This window comes from Tasmannia lanceolata, unplaced genomic scaffold (genome assembly GCF_043159265.1).
Source record: "Tasmannia lanceolata isolate RefF3 unplaced genomic scaffold, GAP_Taslan_0.1 ptg000037l, whole genome shotgun sequence".
Taxonomy (NCBI): Eukaryota; Viridiplantae; Streptophyta; class Magnoliopsida; order Canellales; family Winteraceae; genus Tasmannia; species Tasmannia lanceolata.
Window position 1 is genome coordinate 25,096,275 of NW_027518714.1, and position 20,376 is coordinate 25,116,650.

Below are 20,376 nucleotides of genomic sequence, written 5' to 3' on the forward strand. Positions count from 1 at the left end.
TTGAATTGAAGTTTTCCAATTTGATGTAAGTTCTTAGATTCTTTAAGGTTTTTTTTTTATTCCAAAGAGTTCCAAGTTTAACAAAGTAACTAAGCATGCAAAAACCAAAGCAACACAACTAGCAAGATGGCTAAACATGTGATTTCTAAGCATATGATGAGGATAAATAATAAATAAAGAAATCTAAATATGCAATTAATCATGCGACTAAACACAATGAAACATCTAACATGCAAAAATGGTTTAAGGAAAAGGAAAGGGTAAAAAAGGGAATGGAAGAGATGAAGAAGGGTGTCGAAAAATGGAAGAGACAGAAGAAAGGAGCGGAAAGGTGCGGAAAGGTGCGGGTTTAGGGTGCGGGTTAGGATGCGGATTCAGGGTGTGGGTTACGGCTAGGCTGCGTGGGCTTCAATGGTTTATTGGGGCAGATGGGTTGGGCTGGTTGGGTTGAGTTCGGTTGTGAACCCAAGTGGGATTGGGGTTCGGGTGTGGGGTTGGGTAAAGTTGGGTTGGGTTCGGATTTGGGTGGAGTGTGTGAGATGTGATGGGTTGGGCGTGGGTTGAGTCAAGTAGGATTGGGCATGAGATGAGTCGGGTCAGGTTGGGTTGGGTGTAGGATGCGGGTTTTGGGGTGCAGCTTTGAGTTGGCTGAAAGCCCTTGGCTGTGGGTTAGGCCGAATGAGCGATGGGTTAAGCTAGGTTGAGTGACCTCAGGTTTGATCCACAATGATCATACCTGAGTTGACATGCATGTATAGTGCAAATGAAGCATGTCTGGAATCCAGAAGTTTTACATTTTAAACTATTCCCATGCATGCATATTATACACTACACATGCATTCATATTTGTCTAGAGTAAACCTTCACTAATGCATTCAAACTCATCATTTCAGAAAAGCTTGCTTTCGGTTACACCAGGTGGTTTTAGTCAAGACTTACACTAAGCTGGGCCTGTGTTGAGTCAGGGTGTAACTCAGGGTAGGATGAGTTAGGATCAATTCAAAGTGCGACTCGGATGAATTCAGGGTGCGACTCGGGTCAGTTTGGGGTGCGACTCGGGTGGGGTGGGGTGTGGGGTTGGGTTAAGTTGGGTTGGGGTATGGGGTTGGGCTGGGTTTGGTCGAGTTGGGTTAGATTGGGTCAAGGGGTTGGGTGTGGGTTTGGGTGTGGGTTAGGGTGCTGTTTGGGGGTTGGGTTTGGGTGTGGGGTTGGGCATGGGTTGGGTTTGGGGTGGGGCATGGGTTGGGTTTGGGGTGTGGGGTTGGGTCGGGTATGGGTCCATGGGTTAGGTTTGGGCGTGGGTTGGGGTGGAGTGTGGGGTTGGGTTAAGTCGGGTTGGGGTATGGGGTTGGGTTAAGTCGGGTTGGGGTATGGGGTTAGGCTGGGTTTGGTCGAGTTGGGTTAGATTGGGCAAAGGGGTTGGGTGTGGGTTTGGGTGCTGTTTGGGGGGTTGGGTTTGGGGTTGGGGTTGGGCATGGGTTGGGTTTGGGGTGTGGGGTTGGGTCGGGCATGGGTCCATGGGTTAGGTTTGGGCGTGGGTTGGGGTGGAGTGTGGGGTTGGGTTAAGTCGGGTTGAGGTATGGGGTTGGGCTGGGTTTGGTCGAGTTGGGTTAGATTGGGTCAAGGGGGTGGGTGTGGGTTAGGGTACTGTTTGGGGGGTTGGGTTTGGGTTTGGGGTTGGGCATGGGTTGGGTTTGGGGTGGGGCATGGGTCAAGGCTGGATGAGCCAAGAATTCGGGCGAAGACCATGGGTTTGGGTTAAGGCCAGATAGGCCGCGGGTTTTCGGTTCGGGTTCGGAATTTGGATACGGCTTAGGGGCAAATGAGTCGGGTCTAAGTTGGGGGCGAACCCGAGACTAGCCAGGGTCTAACTAGGGGCTAACCAGGGGCTAACCAGGGGCAAGTAGGGTGTAACCAGCAGGGAACCAAGATGAACCAAGGGCTAAACAGGGTGTAACCCAAGTTGGGTTGGGGTGCAGGGGTAGACCGAATAGGAATAGGCCGGAGGAAACCAGATTTGTCTTGAAGATGAGGTTTGGATTGAGAAATACAAACAGTTCTAAGATGCAAGCTACTATTAATTAACATGCAAACAAAATTTAATATGCAAGCTTCTTGTAAACTACATGGGGAGGGGCCTCAATATGCTAACGAGTACGACTTGGGTTTACAAAACAGTATGAACATGGACCCTAATGTGCGAGTTGTGATTTGTAAGCATAAATCCAAAGGATGCCTTATTCTAGCATGAAGAATTAAATGACAAATGCCTACCTCTTCTGCGATAACTGATGTTGATCCTCTTCGTTCTCCTTGATTATGATCTCCCGAGCTTTCGATTAGATCCTTGTTGTAATTGAACCCCCCCTAGGATATTTGATCAAATTGACCACCAAATTGATAAAGTGACGAGATGAGCCTCCGCCCGAACGGTTAGATCAAAGATTCGGAAAGGCAAAAGTGGTTTGGGTTTGATTAAATAGGTGATGGAATGGATGGGATCTACATGGGTGTGGTCATGATGGTAGGTGGTTGGTTGTGCATAGGAATATGGGTGCAGTGATATGGAGTATATGAATGTATGGGGTGTATGGATAATAGGAGGTCTGATGAGGGCTTGAGAGTGAATATGAAATGGGATAATGGGTTCGGATATGGGGCTTAATGGAGTAGTACAATTTGGAGGTTGTAATCTAATGATTGTTGGAGGAAGGTGATGGGAATGGGGACACGGCTAAAGAGATGGGGGTTGGACCATAGTGGTCGCACGGCTACGGAAAGGGGAAAGGCAATTCTTTGGAGAAGGAAGCTAGGAATTATTCCTCTCTGTTCTTCTTCTTGGGGAGGTATTTATAGGTGTTGGGGGTGCAAGAATTACTAAGTTTAGAGTGTTGGAAAATCAAGGGGGGAGATTAAAAGATGGAACATTAGAAACGAATCAAAGGAGAGATGAGAAAATACCTAGAATATTCTTTTTCTTTCATAACAGGATATCTTTGAAGAAATGCAAATCACGCCCAATTTGGGCGTGCAATTGGAGTTTTAGAAAGCCTTTGATTGGTTTCTTTGTATAGAATATTCTAGCTTTATTAGAATTGGTAATATTGACTAGCTTTCCCCTTTTTTTATCCCAATTGGTGGAAATAATTCAAAAGTCTCTCAAAATATATCCATGATTCTAAAAATTTAGGGAACATTTCAGCAAGGCACGTTTTCCCAAGTTGGGAAAACGTTGGTTGATGAGAGAGAAAGATGGAAGACAAAAAGTTAGGAAAATTTTGGAATTTGGAGATTTGGGTGAGATTTTATGGCTAGTTTTAAATGATTTTCACCAATTCTTGTTCCCTAATTTTTCTTGACTCTTTTAAAACCAATATTTCCATACAAATTACAAATTTAAATTTTTTCATCCAATGAGAGCCGTCGGTTTTTAACGGCGGATCATTTTTCCACCGTTTGATCAAATTGTCGATTCGATTGGACCAACCAACTTGATCAGCTTTGGATCGATGATCCCAGCCGTTAAACCACCAATTAATGAGTTTAAAATCTGTTGTTGATCATAGGATTGAACAATTTCTACGGCTCTCATTTTTTCGTATTGATCCGTGGGTTTTCGTATGTTTTTCCTCAATTGAGCTACTTAATGTCCGATCGGGATTGGGGCTGACCCTGATTAATTTAATTTTGACCAAATGATCTTAATTTATTGAGAAAAACACCCAAATTAATCTCAACCCTTGATTTGATGACTCGATAAAAATCGGATCTCGGAGCAGAATTAGGGTTCGGCCTGTGAAGCGACCCTACCTAATTTAACCCCGATTGACGATCCGTTGGGTTGGATTAGGGTTTCGGCAACTTCAAGTATATAAATACATAAGAGAGGGTCTCTTACAATATTCACTATACTCGGGCCACTAAACAAGGTATTTTTCCAATTTTTCGGGCCACATTTTGGACATTTCGGACATTTCGGACATTAGGAGGGAGATTGAGAGATTTAGAGAGAAAATTCCACGGATCAATATTTTAGACTATTGTTGGTTAATGCGTAGCAAAATGAGGGTGTCTACAGATGCCCCTCTTTGGCAAAGGTTAATTAGTAACCGCCTGCCAAAGCTAAGGAGACATTCTTATTTTGCGAAACTTTAACTGACAATAGTCACATTCAGATGGACGATGTGATGCAGCAATTTGCATTTCTATGGCAATTTTAATGAAACATTCCAAACAAAACAACTCGATACCCCCCCAATGTAATGCAATCCTAAATGCAGACTAATGCAGAATTTTGTGATTTTTTATTTTTATTTTTATGCAACATGCTTTTCTATCCTAATGATGCAAGAAGCGTGGCTGAAGATTACGGATGATCGAAGAGATGATGATAGGTGTTGGTGGGTGTGGATACAACTCAGGTCAGATTTTGAGGTGCAAGTGGGTGCGGGTGCAACTCAGGTCAAATTTTGAGGTGCAGGTAGATGCAAGTGCAACTCAGGTCAGATTTTGAGATGCAGCTGGGTGCGGGTGCAACTCAGGTCAGATTTTGAGGTGCAGGTAGATGCAACTCAAGTCAGATTTTGAGGTGCAGCTGGGTGTGGGTGCAACTCAGGTCAGATTTTGAGGTGCAGGTAGATGCAAATGCAACTCAGGTCAGATTTTGAGGTGCAGGTAGGTGCAAGTGCAATCTCAGGTCAGATTTTGAGGTGCAGCTGGGTGTGGGTGCAACTCAGGTCAGATTTTGAGGTGCAGGTAGATGCAAGTGCAACTCAGGTCAGATTTTGAGGTGCAGGTAGGTGTGGGTGCAACTCAGGTCAGATTTTGAGGTGCAGGCGGGTGCGGGTGCAACTCAGGTCAGATTTTGAGGTGCAGCTGAATTAGTGAGATGGGAGTTAACGAAAATTTGATTTTCCTGTGAAATCGACCTGTTTGCGGAAAAGGCCTGTCTGTTAATGAGACGAGGGCCAGCGGGACTGGGGGTCAACGAAACGGGAACCAAAGAGGATTGGCTTAGATGGCCTAGTGAAAATAGCTTGGATGTACTAAATCCTGAGAGTTCTTGCAATGACTGATTGTTTCTTGTTACTGCGGAAAAATGCACAAACGGATTTTACAAAAATTTTCGAAACAAACTTGGATTTTATTGAATTCTCTGTTGATGCAGGGGTACATTATTTCCAAGGAAACTACATCTGAAGTTCATTAAGTGAACCGGTATCATTTTTTGTTCTGCTGAATTGCTTGACTGTGAACTGCCCTGTCTGGATTGGGCTTTGATGGCCTTGCTGATTCTTCTTTCACGTATCTACCCTGTCTGGATTAGCTATTTTTAATTTCTTCTGAGACTCCCTCTCTTGGGTTGTAATGACTTATTGCATTGATTGGAGAAGATTGGTTCTTTCCTTCTTTTGTCGCAGCTTTGGGGGAAGAAGAATAAGGAAATAGATGTGCAAGTGCACTGAAGATGATTTTTAGAATTTTTTCACTGGAGTGCAACAAAAATGGGGAGATGATTCGTGCTTCTGAGAATGATTTATATCTTTTTATTTGGCAGGTCAAGCCTTTCAAAGAAGAATTTATCCATAGATAAATATGTGTACTTAATTTGCTAGTTCAGTAATACCCCTCGGATTATTACTAACTCCTTTTGGATTGTTTGGTTTTGTTTCCCCTAGTTACAAGAATGCAGAGTTGGCTTGTTTGACCTATTTGGATTGGAGAGCTGTTTTGAGGTTTTGTCTTCTTCGATCTTATCTTACCATGACCAAATCGCCCTTCTGGGTTTTCGATTCGGCGGACCGCATGCCCTAGCTTTTGCCTGAACCGCCCTTTCGGGTTTTCGATTCAGCGGGCTTGCACCTTAATTTTTGCCTAAGCTGCCCTTTCGGGTTTTCAACTTAGCAGGTGAATGACCTTAATTTTTGCCTAGACTGCCCTTGCGGGTTTTCAATCTAGCAGGTCTGCAGACTCTCTTTTCTTTTTCTTTTTTTTTTTTTTTTTTTTAGAACCTTAACGCTGTTCACCGGAAGGATTTTATGGGTTGGATGAGGTTTAACAAAGAAATGGCTTGAGGTTTGCAAATTTCGATCGAACCCGAATGAGCAGGTTGCCTACGTATCCTAGTGTAGGAATCAGGTCGCGCGTAGTTCAGGGCAGATGCCCCCCTAGTTTCAGGGTGTGAAAGGAATTTTTAGGCTCAAATAGTTTGCAAAATGGGGTTTTTCTTTTGTTTTTTTTGGGGCCATAATTTCTGGGTTTTTGTTCGGCCAAAGGAGGCCTTCCGGTGTTCAAACGTAAAACCTTTTTAATTGATCAAGGTTTGTTGGTTCTACCATTATATCACCATTCTTATCTCGGAGTCTGACGGCTTTGCCAGGTAAGATTTGATCCACAATGTATGGTCCTGACCAATTCGGTTTGAACTTGCCCCTAGGGTCAGAGGTAGGTGCCCGGTTTGCTTTCAACACCAAATCCCCTTCCTCTAATTCTCTGATTTTAACTTTCTTGTTAAAGGCTCTTGCTATTCTGCGCTGGTAGCCTTGGGTGTGGTATAAGGCTTTGAGTCGCTTTTCATCCAACATGTTTAGCTCTTGATATCTGGCATTTACCCATTCTGTCTCGGGTAATTGACTTTCCATTAGTACTCGCAACGATGGTATGTGGATTTCAACCGGCAACACAGCTTCCATCCCATAGACCAGGGAATAAGGAGTAACTCCAGTAGATGTTCGAATTGATGTTCTGTAGGCCCACAGAGCATATGGAAGCTTGTTAGACCAATCCTTGTAAGTTTCTGACATCTTGCTGATGATGGCCTTAATATTTTTATTTGCGGCTTCGACAGCTCCATTGGTTTGTGGCCTATAGGGTGAGGATTTGTGGTGCTTGATTTTGAACTCCTGGCAGAGAGTAATCACTTCTTTCTTAAAATGGGAGCCGTTATCTGAATCAGCTCGTGTGGAACCCCATATCTGCAAATAATATTGGTTCTGATGAATTTGGCAACCGATGCTGATGACAGTGAAGCATATGAGGATGCCTCGACCCATTTGGTAAAGTAATCGATGGCTACAAGAATGTACTCGTGCCCATTTGAGGATTTCGGTGAGATTTTTCCAATAATATCAATGCCCCATATCGAAAATGGCCAAGGTGATGTGAGAGAATGCAATTCCGAGGGTGGTACATGGATAAGATTGGCATGTACTTGACATTTATAGCATTTCTTAACAAATGCAAAACAATCTGATTCCATTGTGGGCCAATAGTATCCAAGGCGCAAGATTTTCCTAGCAAGAATTTTTCCATTCATGTGCGGGCCACAAACACCTTCATGGGTTTCCTCAAGGATCTTAGCAGCCTGATCTTCTGTGATACACGAGAGTTGAATGCCATCAAAAGACCGACGATACAATTCATTTCCGCATATGACAAAATTGGAGGCTAATTTCTGTAGGGTTCTCCGTTCTTTGCTGGAGGCTTCGGCGGGATGCCCCTGGCCTGAGATAAAGTTTTTGATATCCGTAAACCAGGGTTGGCCATCCGGACATCTGGCCGCTATTTCTATAACATCACAATGAGCAGGAACCCACTGTTCTTGGATTGTTATCGGCCTCATCTTCTTTCCATCGGGTACGTCTATCATGGAGGCTAATGTGGCCAAAGCATCTGCAAATCGATTCTTTGCTCTCGGTAAGAAAGTAAAAGTGATGTTTTTGAATTGATCCACAAGAACATCTAGGTATTCATGGTATGGGATGAGCCTATCCTCTCTGGTTTTCCACTTCCCTTTGGTTTGACAAATGATCAGCATCGAATCACCATATGCATCAAGCTCATCAATGCCAAGGGCTAACGCTGCTTCCAATCCCACGATACATGCCTCATACTCTGCCATGTTGTTGGTGCATTCGAATTGCAGCTTGACAGCGAGAGGGATATGTTCATTCCGGGGTGAAATGAGCAATGCCCCTACTCCTTGCCCCTTTTGGTTGGAAGCACCGTCAAAGTATAAGGTCCACCTAGGTTCATAGCTCTCCTCCTCCATTGTCATAATTTGCTCATCTGGGAAGTCTGTTCTCAAGATACCAGTTTCCTTTATTGGGATCTCTGCTAATTGTTCAGCCACAGCCCTGCCTTTAATAGATTTCTGAGTGACATAGGTAATATCGAATTCCGAGAGCAACAATAACCATCTAGCGGTTCTCCCTGTTAGAGCAGGCTTTTCAAAAAGGTATTTCAAAGGATCCATTCGAGACAAAAGTATCACTCTCTGAGAGAGCAGGTAATGCCTAAGCCTTTGGGTGGCCTAGACAAGTGCTAGACATGTTTTTTTCTAAAGAAGTGTACTTTTGCTCGTATTCCAACATTTTCTTGCTCAAATAATAGACGGCTCTTTCATGCTTGGTTTCAGGATCTTGTTGAGCAAGCATACAACCCATAGCTGTATCAGTGATTGACAGATATAGTAGCAAAGGTTGCCCTGAAATTACTGGTGCAAGCACAGGTGGTTCAGATAGGCATTGTTTAATTTTGTTAAAGGCCTCTTGACATTCTTCTGTCCATTCCTTAGATGCATTCTTCTTCAGCAACTTGAATATGGGTTCACAGGTGGAGGTTAGGTGAGCTACAAATCGGCTCAGAAATTGGATCCTTCCCAGAAAACCTCTAATTTCCTTTTCTGTCCTTGGAGGAGCCATTTCTTGGATTGCCTTAATCTTTTGAGGATCAACTTCTATCCCTCTCTGGCTGACTAGGAACCCCAACAATTTGCCGGATGTAACACCAAAAACACATTTACTTGGGTTGAGGCGAAGCCGATATTTCAAGATTCTTTGGAAGAATTTTCTCAAATTCCCGAGGTGATCTTCCCTTTCTTTTGCTTTGACAATCATGTCATCCACATATACTTCCACCTCTTTATGAACATATCATGCAACAGAGTGGTGGCGGCTCTTTGGTAAGTAGCTCCTGCATTTTTCAAGCCAAATGGCATCACCTTATAGCAGTAAGTGCCCCATTGTGTGATGAACGAGGTTTTGATCATGTCTTCGGGTGCCATCTTGATTTGATTATAGCCGGAAAAACCATCAATGAAGGAGAGTAAGGCATGGCCAGCAGTATTGTCGATCAAGACGTCGATATGGGGTAAGGGAAAGTCATCTTTAGGGCTTGCTTTGTTCAAATCCCTGAAGTCAACACACATTCGCACTCGGCCATCTTTCTTAGGGACTGGTACAATGTTTGCTAACCATTCAGGGTACTCCACCACTTGTAAGAATCCTGCGTCGAGCTGTTTTGTTACTTCTTCCTTAATTTTTAGAACCCATTCTGGCTTCATTCTCCTTAGTTTCTGCTTTTTTGGTTTTACCCCTGGTACCAATGGAAGCTTATGTTGGACGATTTCCTCGCTTATTCCTGGCATGTCCTCATAGGACCAAGCAAAGACTTCTTTGAACTCTTGCAGAAGGTTCACTAGTTCCTCACGCTCCATGGAAGTTAGTGTTTTCCCGATTCGTATTTCCTTAACTAGTGTTTCGGTACCAATATTTATCACTTCAGTTTCTTCTTTTAAAGGCTGGGCTCGGCGTTCCTCCTCTTGTTTAAGCAGTTGCTGTAACTCAAGGGGAGGTTCGTCGGCTTCCTCATCCAAGGAAGGTTGTTCACTTTGATTATTATCATTATCAGAAGCACAAATATCAGAAGAGGACACAAGAGGATACTGAGAAATAGATTTCATTGAAGCGAAAGCAAGTACATTCTTACTGAAATTATCCTGAACAGGCTCAGGATTCACAATGGAAGTAAAAGCAGAAATAGAAACATCAGAATTTTCAGAAATGACAAATGGATAAGGGAGAGGATCTGCACTCCAGTTGGAAAGGACACAATTAGCTGCGGCAATGAAGCTTTGAGGATTAGCATATGCAGAATCTTCTCCAATCGCTGCAATAATAAGACAATCTCCTGGGAAGAGAGAGTTCAGAAGGTTTGGAGCCAAGCAATCCTGCCAATCTTCCTGTGTATCTGTGGTCTCAGTTGGTTCTGCAAAGAGGGACCCCAAGAGTCCTGGAGTAAGGTAGTCCTGCCAATCGATAGGGGGTTCTGCAATGGTACTGATGAGAGGCTCTTTTGGTATTTCCAAGTCATAGAAGATTTCGATTCCACAAAGAATCCTTCCCGTATCTGGCTCAAACCACGGCTCTGCAAACCCGTGGTATGGAGTGGTTTCTCCTTTTCTGGTAAAGTACCCGTTTAGAGACAATGAATACGAAGGTATTGAGATCACACCCCCATTTCTGCGAATTTCATTTCTTCTCATCATTTTAGCTTTCATCTGGTTCTTCTCTTTGTTTGTAGGTTTATATCCCAAGCCAAAAGTTCCTTCCATAGGCTCAACATCAGGCCACGACACCATGCCCTGTTGGTGCCATCCCAATCCCATTCCAGGGAAAAATCCCTGCCTCTTCATCATTTTGGCGACTGAGGGGTTGAGGGTGCAAATGATCATGGGAAAAATTTCTTTTGCTGCTTCTTCACAAGTGATCTGTGCAATTTCCAAGGAAAAACCATTCAGCATGACATCTTTTCCGGTGATAAGGAGTGACTTTTCTTTTGAAATTTGGGTGACTTCCAAATCTTCATCACCTCTGACGGTGATTATCTTGTTGTTCTTGATGAATTTTAGCTTCTGGTGAAGGCTTGAAGCAATGACCCCCTCTTTGTGCAACCAAGGGCGGCCTAACAGCAGATTAAATGAGGTTTTTATATCAAGGACTATGAAGTCTACTTCGAAATTCTCACCCCCAACAAGGATTTCTGCGGTAAGAATCCCAATGACATTTCTTCGGGTGTTATCATAAGCCAGGATTCCTTGTTGGGAAGGAGTGAAATTCTCGGGTCCAAAACCCAACATGGTAGCTGTCTGGAGAGGGCAAACATTTAAGGCTGATCCATTATCAACTAGAACAGAGGGAATTCTCATGCCCTGGCAGACAATGGTAACATGGAGGGCATGAATGTGATCACGACCTTGAGGTGGCAAATCCTGATCGGTGAAGGTTATAGACTTGGCGGCACTAACCATGGCCACTAGGTCAGCCAATTGATCCGGAGATGTTTCAGTTGATACTTGTACCGCATTCAATTCTTTGAGCACTGCCTCTCTATGCTGACAAGAAACCGTCAGTAGGCCCCACACTGTGATGTGGGCCTGAGTTTTCTTCAATTGTTTGACAATCTCATCATTCTCTTTAGCAATTCTCTTTTGAACGTGATCCTCTACTACCTCCCTGGCCAAGGCTGCTGGGTTTTCATCTCGGAGCTCAGGCGGCTTGAATACCCTACCTCCCCTCGTAAAATGCTGGACCTCATCACATTGAAGCTCAAAAGGATCAAGGTTATCATATTGAAAGATCAGAGGGGATGGAGGTTCAGTTTTATGGGTTAGGACTATGGGTGCGACTTCTGGTTCATCGACCTCTTCCCAACGAAAGTAGTAAGGCTCAGGATTGGTATCAATGGCACATATTAGAGTTGATGGATCAAATTTAGGAACATCAAGGGTGATCATTCCCACTTGCGCGGGTGGGGGTAATGCATGGTTTGGGAGAGGGTTGTTGGTGATATTGGGTTTAGGAGGAAAAACTAGAAGATCATTTTCAAGCAAGTCTTGAATAACATGTTTAAGGGCTATACAACGATCTGTAGTGTGTCCGGGACCTTGGTGGTACTCGCAATGTTCACGGGGATTGTAGTTTTTTGGCAAAGGGTCGGGGGGAGGGCGAGGGCGGGTAATGTGATTTTTTTCGCGGCCAGGCATTGTTTTAGAACCGCGGAGGGGGGGGGGCAGGTAAGGGAGTAAATTCTCTTTTTTGCCGAATAGGAGGTTTGGGAGGATCCTGGCTGTAATCGAAAACCATCGCTTTCTGGGTTTGGTTGGATGAGGAAACATTATTGACTTCTTTATTGGGAGGGAAGGGCTTCTTGAAGTCACTTTTTGCTTGAACAATCCTGGCCAGAATTCCTTTGTTCATAGCATCGTCAATCTGGGTCCCAGCATTGATGAAGAGATCAAAAGTAGGGCAATACTGCAGTGTCATGTGTTGAAGCATTGAGGGGAGGAGGTTATTCAGCATGATCTTGCACTGCTCCTTTTCGGTAGGGCGGTCGATCATTGAGGCTGCCAACTTCCTCCATCTTTTCACAAAGGCGATAAATGTTTCCTTAGGCTCCTGCTTAGTTGCTTCCAGATCCCGGATAGTCACCTCAGACCCATCATCATATGAAAAGTGCTTAATGAATTGCTCGGTGATCTCATTCCAGCTCTTAACTTTCATCTTGTCTAAACCCAAATACCATTTACGTGCAAGATCGGTTAGCGAGATAGGAAAGAGCTGGGCCATCTGTTCTGAATTCAAACCTTGGGACTGCGATCGTATGATGAACATTTGCACATGAGCAATAGGAGAACCAGTACCATTGTATTTGTCAAAATCTGGAATTTGGAAATTCGGAGGTAGACGGACATGAGGGAACAATGTAAGATCATCTGGGTTGAAAGTGCTTAATTCTCGGCTCTTGATCCCTTTGACTTCTTGAAGTAGCAACTCAAATTTCTCAGCAAGGGACTTGTCTTCTTGGGTAGGGACTTGAGTGCGATCTCTCTCATCATATTGTTCTTGATCTTCGATAATCAGAGGAGACAGATTGGGTTGAGGGGAGACCTCAGATGCGGTTGCTGTAGACTTTCCTTTTGTTGTGGGAGTACCAAATTTTTCCTTCCATTGGTCTTTCATGATCTTATTCTCTTCACGAAGTAAGCTCATCTGACGGGTGAGTTCGATCAGCAATTCCTCAACACGAGGAGTCGGAAGGTTTCCAGTAGGTTCAGACATTGAGACAAGAGTGGGAGAAGATGGTGGTGAAATTCTCAAGAGAAGAGCGGAAACTCGGGTCCAGGTTACTTTTGGATGATCAATGGTGAATGTAAGAACTCCTGACAAAGAAAATGTTGGAAGTTTAGACACGATAGTATTCCTTACTAAAACATGCATTGGCTAGAAGGACTAATTTTTACACACACATTTGAGGTTGAGAAATTTTCCATTGAAAAGATGGTCTTATTTATTTGAACATTGAAAGAATGTGACCAATAGATTGGTGAGGCATGATCTTCAAAGGGGATGCCCCTTGAAGGTAATGGCATTTTAGGGGTTTTAAGGATGTACTTGAAGAAGATGCCCCTAGTTCAGGGGAGATAAAAATCCTAAGCCAGAGTTATGAGATGAGTCCTTGAAATGGAATCCTGGTCTAAAGGATATCAATCTATGATCAATGCATCATTGATCAGTGAGAGATGGGACTTCCTAGATCTAAGAGCAATGAGATTATTATCCCAACCTCAAAGGCATTTTCTTTTTGTGCTTTACTTGGAGGGCACAATTCCTAACCCTTAATCTAGCGGAACCAAGTGGTTTGGTTCATGACTTTGTTCGTGTTCCTGAGACCGATCGTAGCCATTGGAAGATGGACTACGGCCTAATCTAGATACAGAAGGGTAGGATATCCTAATCTAGGCTCACACACACGTGAGGTACGCATGTTCGTGCTATATGCATGTGTGGGGTAATCTAGGGGTAAGGCCAAGAGTTCCCTTAGCGCGAATCCGTGTTCGATATACTCTACCGGTGTCCAGAGTAGTAGTACGTGAACCAACAGATCCGTTTACGCACCATAACGGTACTAGGCTAAGGGTGGAATGCTTCTCTAACACAGAGGCACCGGGTCATGACCTCCCAGTCAACCATGCTAGATAACACTCCGGGTTCCTAAATAGGACGTGTGTGAATGTGATATGCAAGGGTGTAGATGTAAGTGATGTAAGTGTGTGCAATTGGGGATTCGCATCTAATGCCCTTAAGTCCTTTAATTAATTTTTGAAAGTTTAGGTGATGGATTATTTAAGTAAGCAAACAACCATTTTTTTTGTTCTTTTTGGTTTTTGAATTTTTGAGTTTTTGAATTATTTTTTTTGTGTGTTTTGGTTCACATTTTCCCCCTTTAGTGATAACCTAAATGACTAAAGCTTCTAAAAGTTATGAAGTTAGGTAATTTCATCCCCAGCAGAGTCGCCAATCTGTGGATCCCGTCCCGAGGGGGGTGGTCCCACTAGGGTGTGTGTTTTTATGATGATAGCGCCTTTGTCCATTGGATTTGAATATGATTGCTTTTTTCATAAATTTAAGATAAAAGTCCTAACTTCACGAAAGAAGCAACTGACCAGAGTCGCCACCTAGATTAGGGATCTAGGACCCATGATTAACTCTGTTAATTTGGTCTACGTTTTGAGTTCTGGGTAAGTTACCTGGTTACGAAGTCGGAAGGTGTACCGCACGAGGTGTACAGCACCGACCTTGCCTAACTTTTGAAAGCTTTAATTATTCAGGTTTAACTAAGGGGGTGAATGTGAATTTTATTTTAGAAATCTAAACATTACTAATGATTTAGCCGTTCACAGTTTAGACTCATGCGGGCCAGGAGTGCATCCTACATGCAACTACATGCCTACGTGCCTATGTGATTGTTTTGAGATTGATAAGATTTGACTTGAGTTGATTTTGATTAATTGATTTGAAGTGAAGTGACCTACGCTATATGAACCTAGATCTAATGCAATGGACCTAAGTTGCATCTTAGCATTTCTGTGAGAACTTGGATTCAAAAGTTCCATTGGGGAAACTAGAGTGCCACTTCTAAGTTTTCCAATCCTAGAACCTAAAACTTAAGAATTTGGAGGTTTAGATTTTGAATTGAAGTTTTCCAATTTGATGTAAGTTCTTAGATTCTTTAAGGTTTTTTTTTTATTCCAAAGAGTTCCAAGTTTAACAAAGTAACTAAGCATGCAAAAACCAAAGCAACACAACTAGCAAGATGGCTAAACATGTGATTTCTAAGCATATGATGAGGATAAATAATAAATAAAGAAATCTAAATATGCAATTAATCATGCGACTAAACACAATGAAACATCTAACATGCAAAAATGGTTTAAGGAAAAGGAAAGGGTAAAAAAGGGAATGGAAGAGATGAAGAAGGGTGTCGAAAAATGGAAGAGACAGAAGAAAGGAGCGGAAAGGTGCGGAAAGGTGCGGGTTTAGGGTGCGGATTAGGATGCGGATTCAGGGTGTGGGTTACGGCTAGGCTGCGTGGGCTTCAATGGTTTATTGGGGCAGATGGGTTGGGCTGGTTGGGTTGAGTTCGGTTGTGAACCCAAGTGGGATTGGGGTTCGGGTGTGGGGTTGGGTAAAGTTGGGTTGGGTTCGGATTTGGGTGGAGTGTGTGAGATGTGATGGGTTGGGCGTGGGTTGAGTCAAGTAGGATTGGGCATGAGATGAGTCGGGTCAGGTTGGGTTGGGTGTAGGATGCGGGTTTTGGGGTGCGGCTTTGAGTTGGCTGAAAGCCCTTGGCTGTGGGTTAGGCCGAATGAGCCATGGGTTAAGCTAGGTTGAGTGACCTCAGGTTTGATCCACAATGATCATACCTGAGTTGACATGCATGTATAGTGCAAATGAAGCATGTCTGGAATCCAGAAGTTTTACATTTTAAACTATTCCCATGCATGCATATTATACACTACACATGCATTCATATTTGTCTAGAGTAAACCTTCACTAATGCATTCAAACTCATCATTTCAGAAAAGCTTGCTTTCGGTTACACCAGGTGGTTTTAGTCAAGACTTACACTAAGCTGGGCCTGTGTTGAGTCAGGGTGTAACTCAGGGTAGGATGAGTTAGGATCAATTCAAAGTGCGACTCGGATGAATTCAGGGTGCGACTCGGGTCAGTTTGGGGTGCGACTCGGGTGGGGTGGGGTGTGGGGTTGGGTTAAGTTGGGTTGGGGTATGGGGTTGGGCTGGGTTTGGTCGAGTTGGGTTAGATTGGGTCAAGGGGTTGGGTGTGGGTTTGGGTGTGGGTTAGGGTGCTGTTTGGGGGTTGGGTTTGGGTGTGGGGTTGGGCATGGGTTGGGTTTGGGGTGGGGCATGGGTTGGGTTTGGGGTGTGGGGTTGGGTCGGGTATGGGTCCATGGGTTAGGTTTGGGCGTGGGTTGGGGTGGAGTGTGGGGTTGGGTTAAGTCGGGTTGGGGTATGGGGTTGGGTTAAGTCGGGTTGGGGTATGGGGTTAGGCTGGGTTTGGTCGAGTTGGGTTAGATTGGGCAAAGGGGTTGGGTGTGGGTTTGGGTGCTGTTTGGGGGGTTGGGTTTGGGGTTGGGGTTGGGCATGGGTTGGGTTTGGGGTGTGGGGTTGGGTCGGGCATGGGTCCATGGGTTAGGTTTGGGCGTGGGTTGGGGTGGAGTGTGGGGTTGGGTTAAGTCGGGTTGAGGTATGGGGTTGGGCTGGGTTTGGTCGAGTTGGGTTAGATTGGGTCAAGGGGTTGGGTGTGGGTTAGGGTACTGTTTGGGGGGTTGGGTTTGGGTTTGGGGTTGGGCATGGGTTGGGTTTGGGGTGGGGCATGGGTCAAGGCTGGATGAGCCAAGAATTCGGGCGAAGACCATGGGTTTGGGTTAAGGCCAGATAGGCCGCGGGTTTTCGGTTCGGGTTCGGAATTTGGATACGGCTTAGGGGCAAATGAGTCGGGTCTAAGTTGGGGGCGAACCCGAGACTAGCCAGGGTCTAACTAGGGGCTAACCAGGGGCTAACCAGGGGCAAGTAGGGTGTAACCAGCAGGGAACCAAGATGAACCAAGGGCTAAACAGGGTGTAACCCAAGTTGGGTTGGGGTGCAGGGGTAGACCGAATAGGAATAGGCCGGAGGAAACCAGATTTGTCTTGAAGATGAGGTTTGGATTGAGAAATACAAACAGTTCTAAGATGCAAGCTACTATTAATTAACATGCAAACAAAATTTAATATGCAAGCTTCTTGTAAACTACATGGGGAGGGGCCTCAATATGCTAACGAGTACGACTTGGGTTTACAAAACAGTATGAACATGGACCCTAATGTGCGAGTTGTGATTTGTAAGCATAAATCCAAAGGATGCCTTATTCTAGCATGAAGAATTAAATGACAAATGCCTACCTCTTCTGCGATAACTGATGTTGATCCTCTTCGTTCTCCTTGATTATGATCTCCCGAGCTTTCGATTAGATCCTTGTTGTAATTGAACCCCCCTAGGATATTTGATCAAATTGACCACCAAATTGATAAAGTGACGAGATGAGCCTCCGCCCGAACGGTTAGATCAAAGATTCGGAAAGGCAAAAGTGGTTTGGGTTTGATTAAATAGGTGATGGAATGGATGGGATCTACATGGGTGTGGTCATGATGGTAGGTGGTTGGTTGTGCATAGGAATATGGGTGCAGTGATATGGAGTATATGAATGTATGGGGTGTATGGATAATAGGAGGTCTGATGAGGGCTTGAGAGTGAATATGAAATGGGATAATGGGTTCGGATATGGGGCTTAATGGAGTAGTACAATTTGGAGGTTGTAATCTAATGAGTGTTGGAGGAAGGTGATGGGAATGGGGACACGGCTAAAGAGATGGGGGTTGGACCATAGTGGTCGCACGGCTACGGAAAGGGGAAAGGCAATTCTTTGGAGAAGGAAGCTAGGAATTATTCCTCTCTGTTCTTCTTCTTGGGGAGGTATTTATAGGTGTTGGGGGTGCAAGAATTACTAAGTTTAGAGTGTTGGAAAATCAAGGGGGAAGATTAAAAGATGGAACATTAGAAACAAATCAAAGGAGAGATGAGAAAATACCTAGAATATTATTTTTCTTTCATAACAGGATATCTTTGAAGAAAAGCAAATCACGCCCAATTTGGGCGTGTAATTGGAGTTTTAGAAAGCCTTTGATTGGTTTCTTTGTATAGAATATTCTAGCTTTATTAGAATTGGTAATATTGACTAGCTTTCCCCTTTTTTTATCCCAATTGGTGGAAATAATTCAAAAGTCTCTCAAAATATATCCATGATTCTAAAAATTTAGGGAACATTTCAGCAAGGCACGTTTTCCCAAGTTGGGAAAACGTCGGTTGATGAGAGAGAAAGATGGAAGACAAAAAGTTAGGAAAATTTTGGAATTTGGAGATTTGGGTGAGATTTTATGGCTAGTTTTAAATGATTTTCACCAATTCTTGTTCCCTAATTTTTCTTGACTCTTTTAAAACCAATATTGCCATACAAATTACAAATTTAAATTTTTTCATCCAATGAGAGCCGTCGGTTTTTAACGGCGGATCATTTTTCCACCGTTTGATCAAATTGTCGATTCGATTGGACCAACCAACTTGATCAGCTTTGGATCGATGATCCCAGCCGTTAAACCACCAATTAATGAGTTTAAAATCTGTTGTTGATCATAGGATTGAACAATTTCTACGGCTCTCATTTTTTCGTATTGATCCGTGGGTTTTCGTATGTTTTTCCTCAATTGAGCTACTTAATGTCCGATCGGGATTGGGGCTGACCCCGATTAATTTAATTTTGACCAAATGATCTTAATTTATTGAGAAAAACACCCAAATTAATCTCAACCCTTGATTTGATGACTCGATAAAAATCGGATCTTGGAGCAGAATTAGGGTTCGGCCTGTGAAGCGACCCTATCTAATTTAACCCCGATTGACGATCCGTTGGGTTGGATTAGGGTTTCGGCAACTTCAAGTATATAAAAACATAAGAGAGGGTCTCTTACAATATTCACTATACTCGGGCCACTAAACAAGGTATTTTTCCAATTTTTCGGGCCACATTTTGGACATTTCGGACATTTCGGACATTAGGAGGGAGATTGAGAGATTTAGAGAGAAAATTCCACGGATCAATATTTTAGACTATTGTTGGTTAATGCGTAGCAAAATGAGGGTGTCTACAGGCCCATGCCTGTACAAAAGAGTCGTCCAACCAAAATAAAATTCCTTAAACAGTACATATCATGAGCAAATGAACTCAAAGCAAACAAATTCAGAATTGGAAAGAGAAGGGTAAGAAGCGTACCGCCCAGATGTACCATAGTTGGCATATGGACTTCGTTGCGCCTTGTGACAGCAAGTCCATCTCTGTTATCAGGACGGCGTAAGATGCTCCTCCCCAATCATAGTCCCCCAGTCTATCAATAAGGCGAACTATGCGCAAAAAATCCCTGTGGACTGTGTTGCCTGTCCCGCTGAACAGGGTATGTCCCACAAGGGACATCACAAAACTCATCTCCAGTCAGCGATAGTACATCTCATCTGGCTCAGCTGGCCTCTCCAGCCAGTGGTCAAGTCTCGTCATCCTCAGGTTCGGCTTGGAGGGCATGAGGAGCCTCTCCTGGCCGATCCCTGCTGTCAAACTCTGGCACTCCCAGAATCTCTCTCAGGTCTGCCCCTGTAATTACAGTCAAGGCAATGGGAGTCCCTCCCATCCGAAGCCTCGTTAGGGTAGAAATAGCCAGCGAAGTCATCCTAACTTCCCCGATCGGGAAGTGGAAAGTATGGGTCGTGTCCCACCAGCGCTCTGCTAGGGCCATCACAAAGCCTGGCCCTATTCCCTCTTAATCGAGACCCATGAGCATGTGAAGCCCCGACCTCTGAACATACATCTTAGCTCTGACGTGGAGAGTCTTCCATCTCGCCTGTACATCTCTCAATGACCCCCTCGTGGTCATAAGTGGAAGGCCCTGTACAGAAAGTAAAGGGAACAATAAAAAACACTTCCCAAATGGGAGAAAAATCCAAAGCTGGAAAAAATCCTAATCTAGGAATCGAAAACAGAGTCCAAAGGACATACCTCTCCCTTGCGGAAGTACCGCGAAACATGTACTATGGTATGCGTCAGAAGTGTACCCTGGTACCAAGGAGCATGATCCTGATCCTCGTCCCCGGACGACTCCCTCCCCCCCATCCCTCCTCCCTCGTAGGTGGGGTCGTCGTGCCATATTGGCTGAAAATAGAAGAAAACTCAGAAAATGCCACAAGGGGCGAAATAGAACGAGAAAAAGCGAGAATGAATAAAAAATGTGCCGTACGTATATATATATATATCCGTCCGACAAAATCGCAACCAGCAAAAAATTTTCACGGCCTGCGAAAAATTTTCATGGCCTGCGAAAATATTTTCGCTTGCCCGCAAAATTTCGACCTCACGGCCCTATTTTTTTTTCATTTTCCTGTCATTTTCAGCCTGTTTCACCATTGTTTCTTCCACGGATTCTCAAAATCTTCCAACGATGATTCAAGTCAACTTTTGGGCACTCCCCAAAGCTTCCAGGCACATATTTTCTATGTCCTCGCCTATCAAGACTCTGCAATTACTAAAGATTCATACATCTTTCCCCGCAGAATCTAAGACATTCGTAAGGCAACCAATGCCTTCCAAAGAAACT

At 44.0% G+C, this 20,376-nt stretch overlaps 2 protein-coding genes across 3 annotated transcripts in view; both read right to left on the reverse strand.

The window, feature by feature from the left end:
- Positions 1 to 8,882, reverse strand: part of LOC143862510 (uncharacterized) — a 48,176-nt gene extending 39,294 nt beyond the window's left edge. For both annotated transcript variants that reach the window (XM_077373573.1, XM_077373572.1), the window contains exon 1: positions 2,275 to 8,882. In XM_077373573.1, the coding sequence (XP_077229688.1) occupies positions 6,917 to 8,254 (1,338 nt within the window). In that variant the 5' untranslated portion in view covers positions 8,255 to 8,882 and the 3' untranslated portion in view covers positions 2,275 to 6,916. The remainder of the gene's footprint in view (positions 1 to 2,274) is intronic.
- Positions 8,883 to 8,893: 11 nt separating this feature from the next.
- On the reverse strand, positions 8,894 to 18,578 carry LOC143861342 (uncharacterized). The gene is made up of 2 exons (XM_077372275.1): positions 17,083 to 18,578; positions 8,894 to 13,000 (listed from the first exon to the last, which is right to left on the reverse strand). Exon 2 carries the CDS (start codon positions 11,954 to 11,956, stop codon positions 8,894 to 8,896), a length of 3,063 nt encoding a protein of 1,020 aa, XP_077228390.1. The 5' UTR covers positions 11,957 to 13,000; positions 17,083 to 18,578.
- Between the last annotated feature and the right edge of the window lie 1,798 nt (positions 18,579 to 20,376).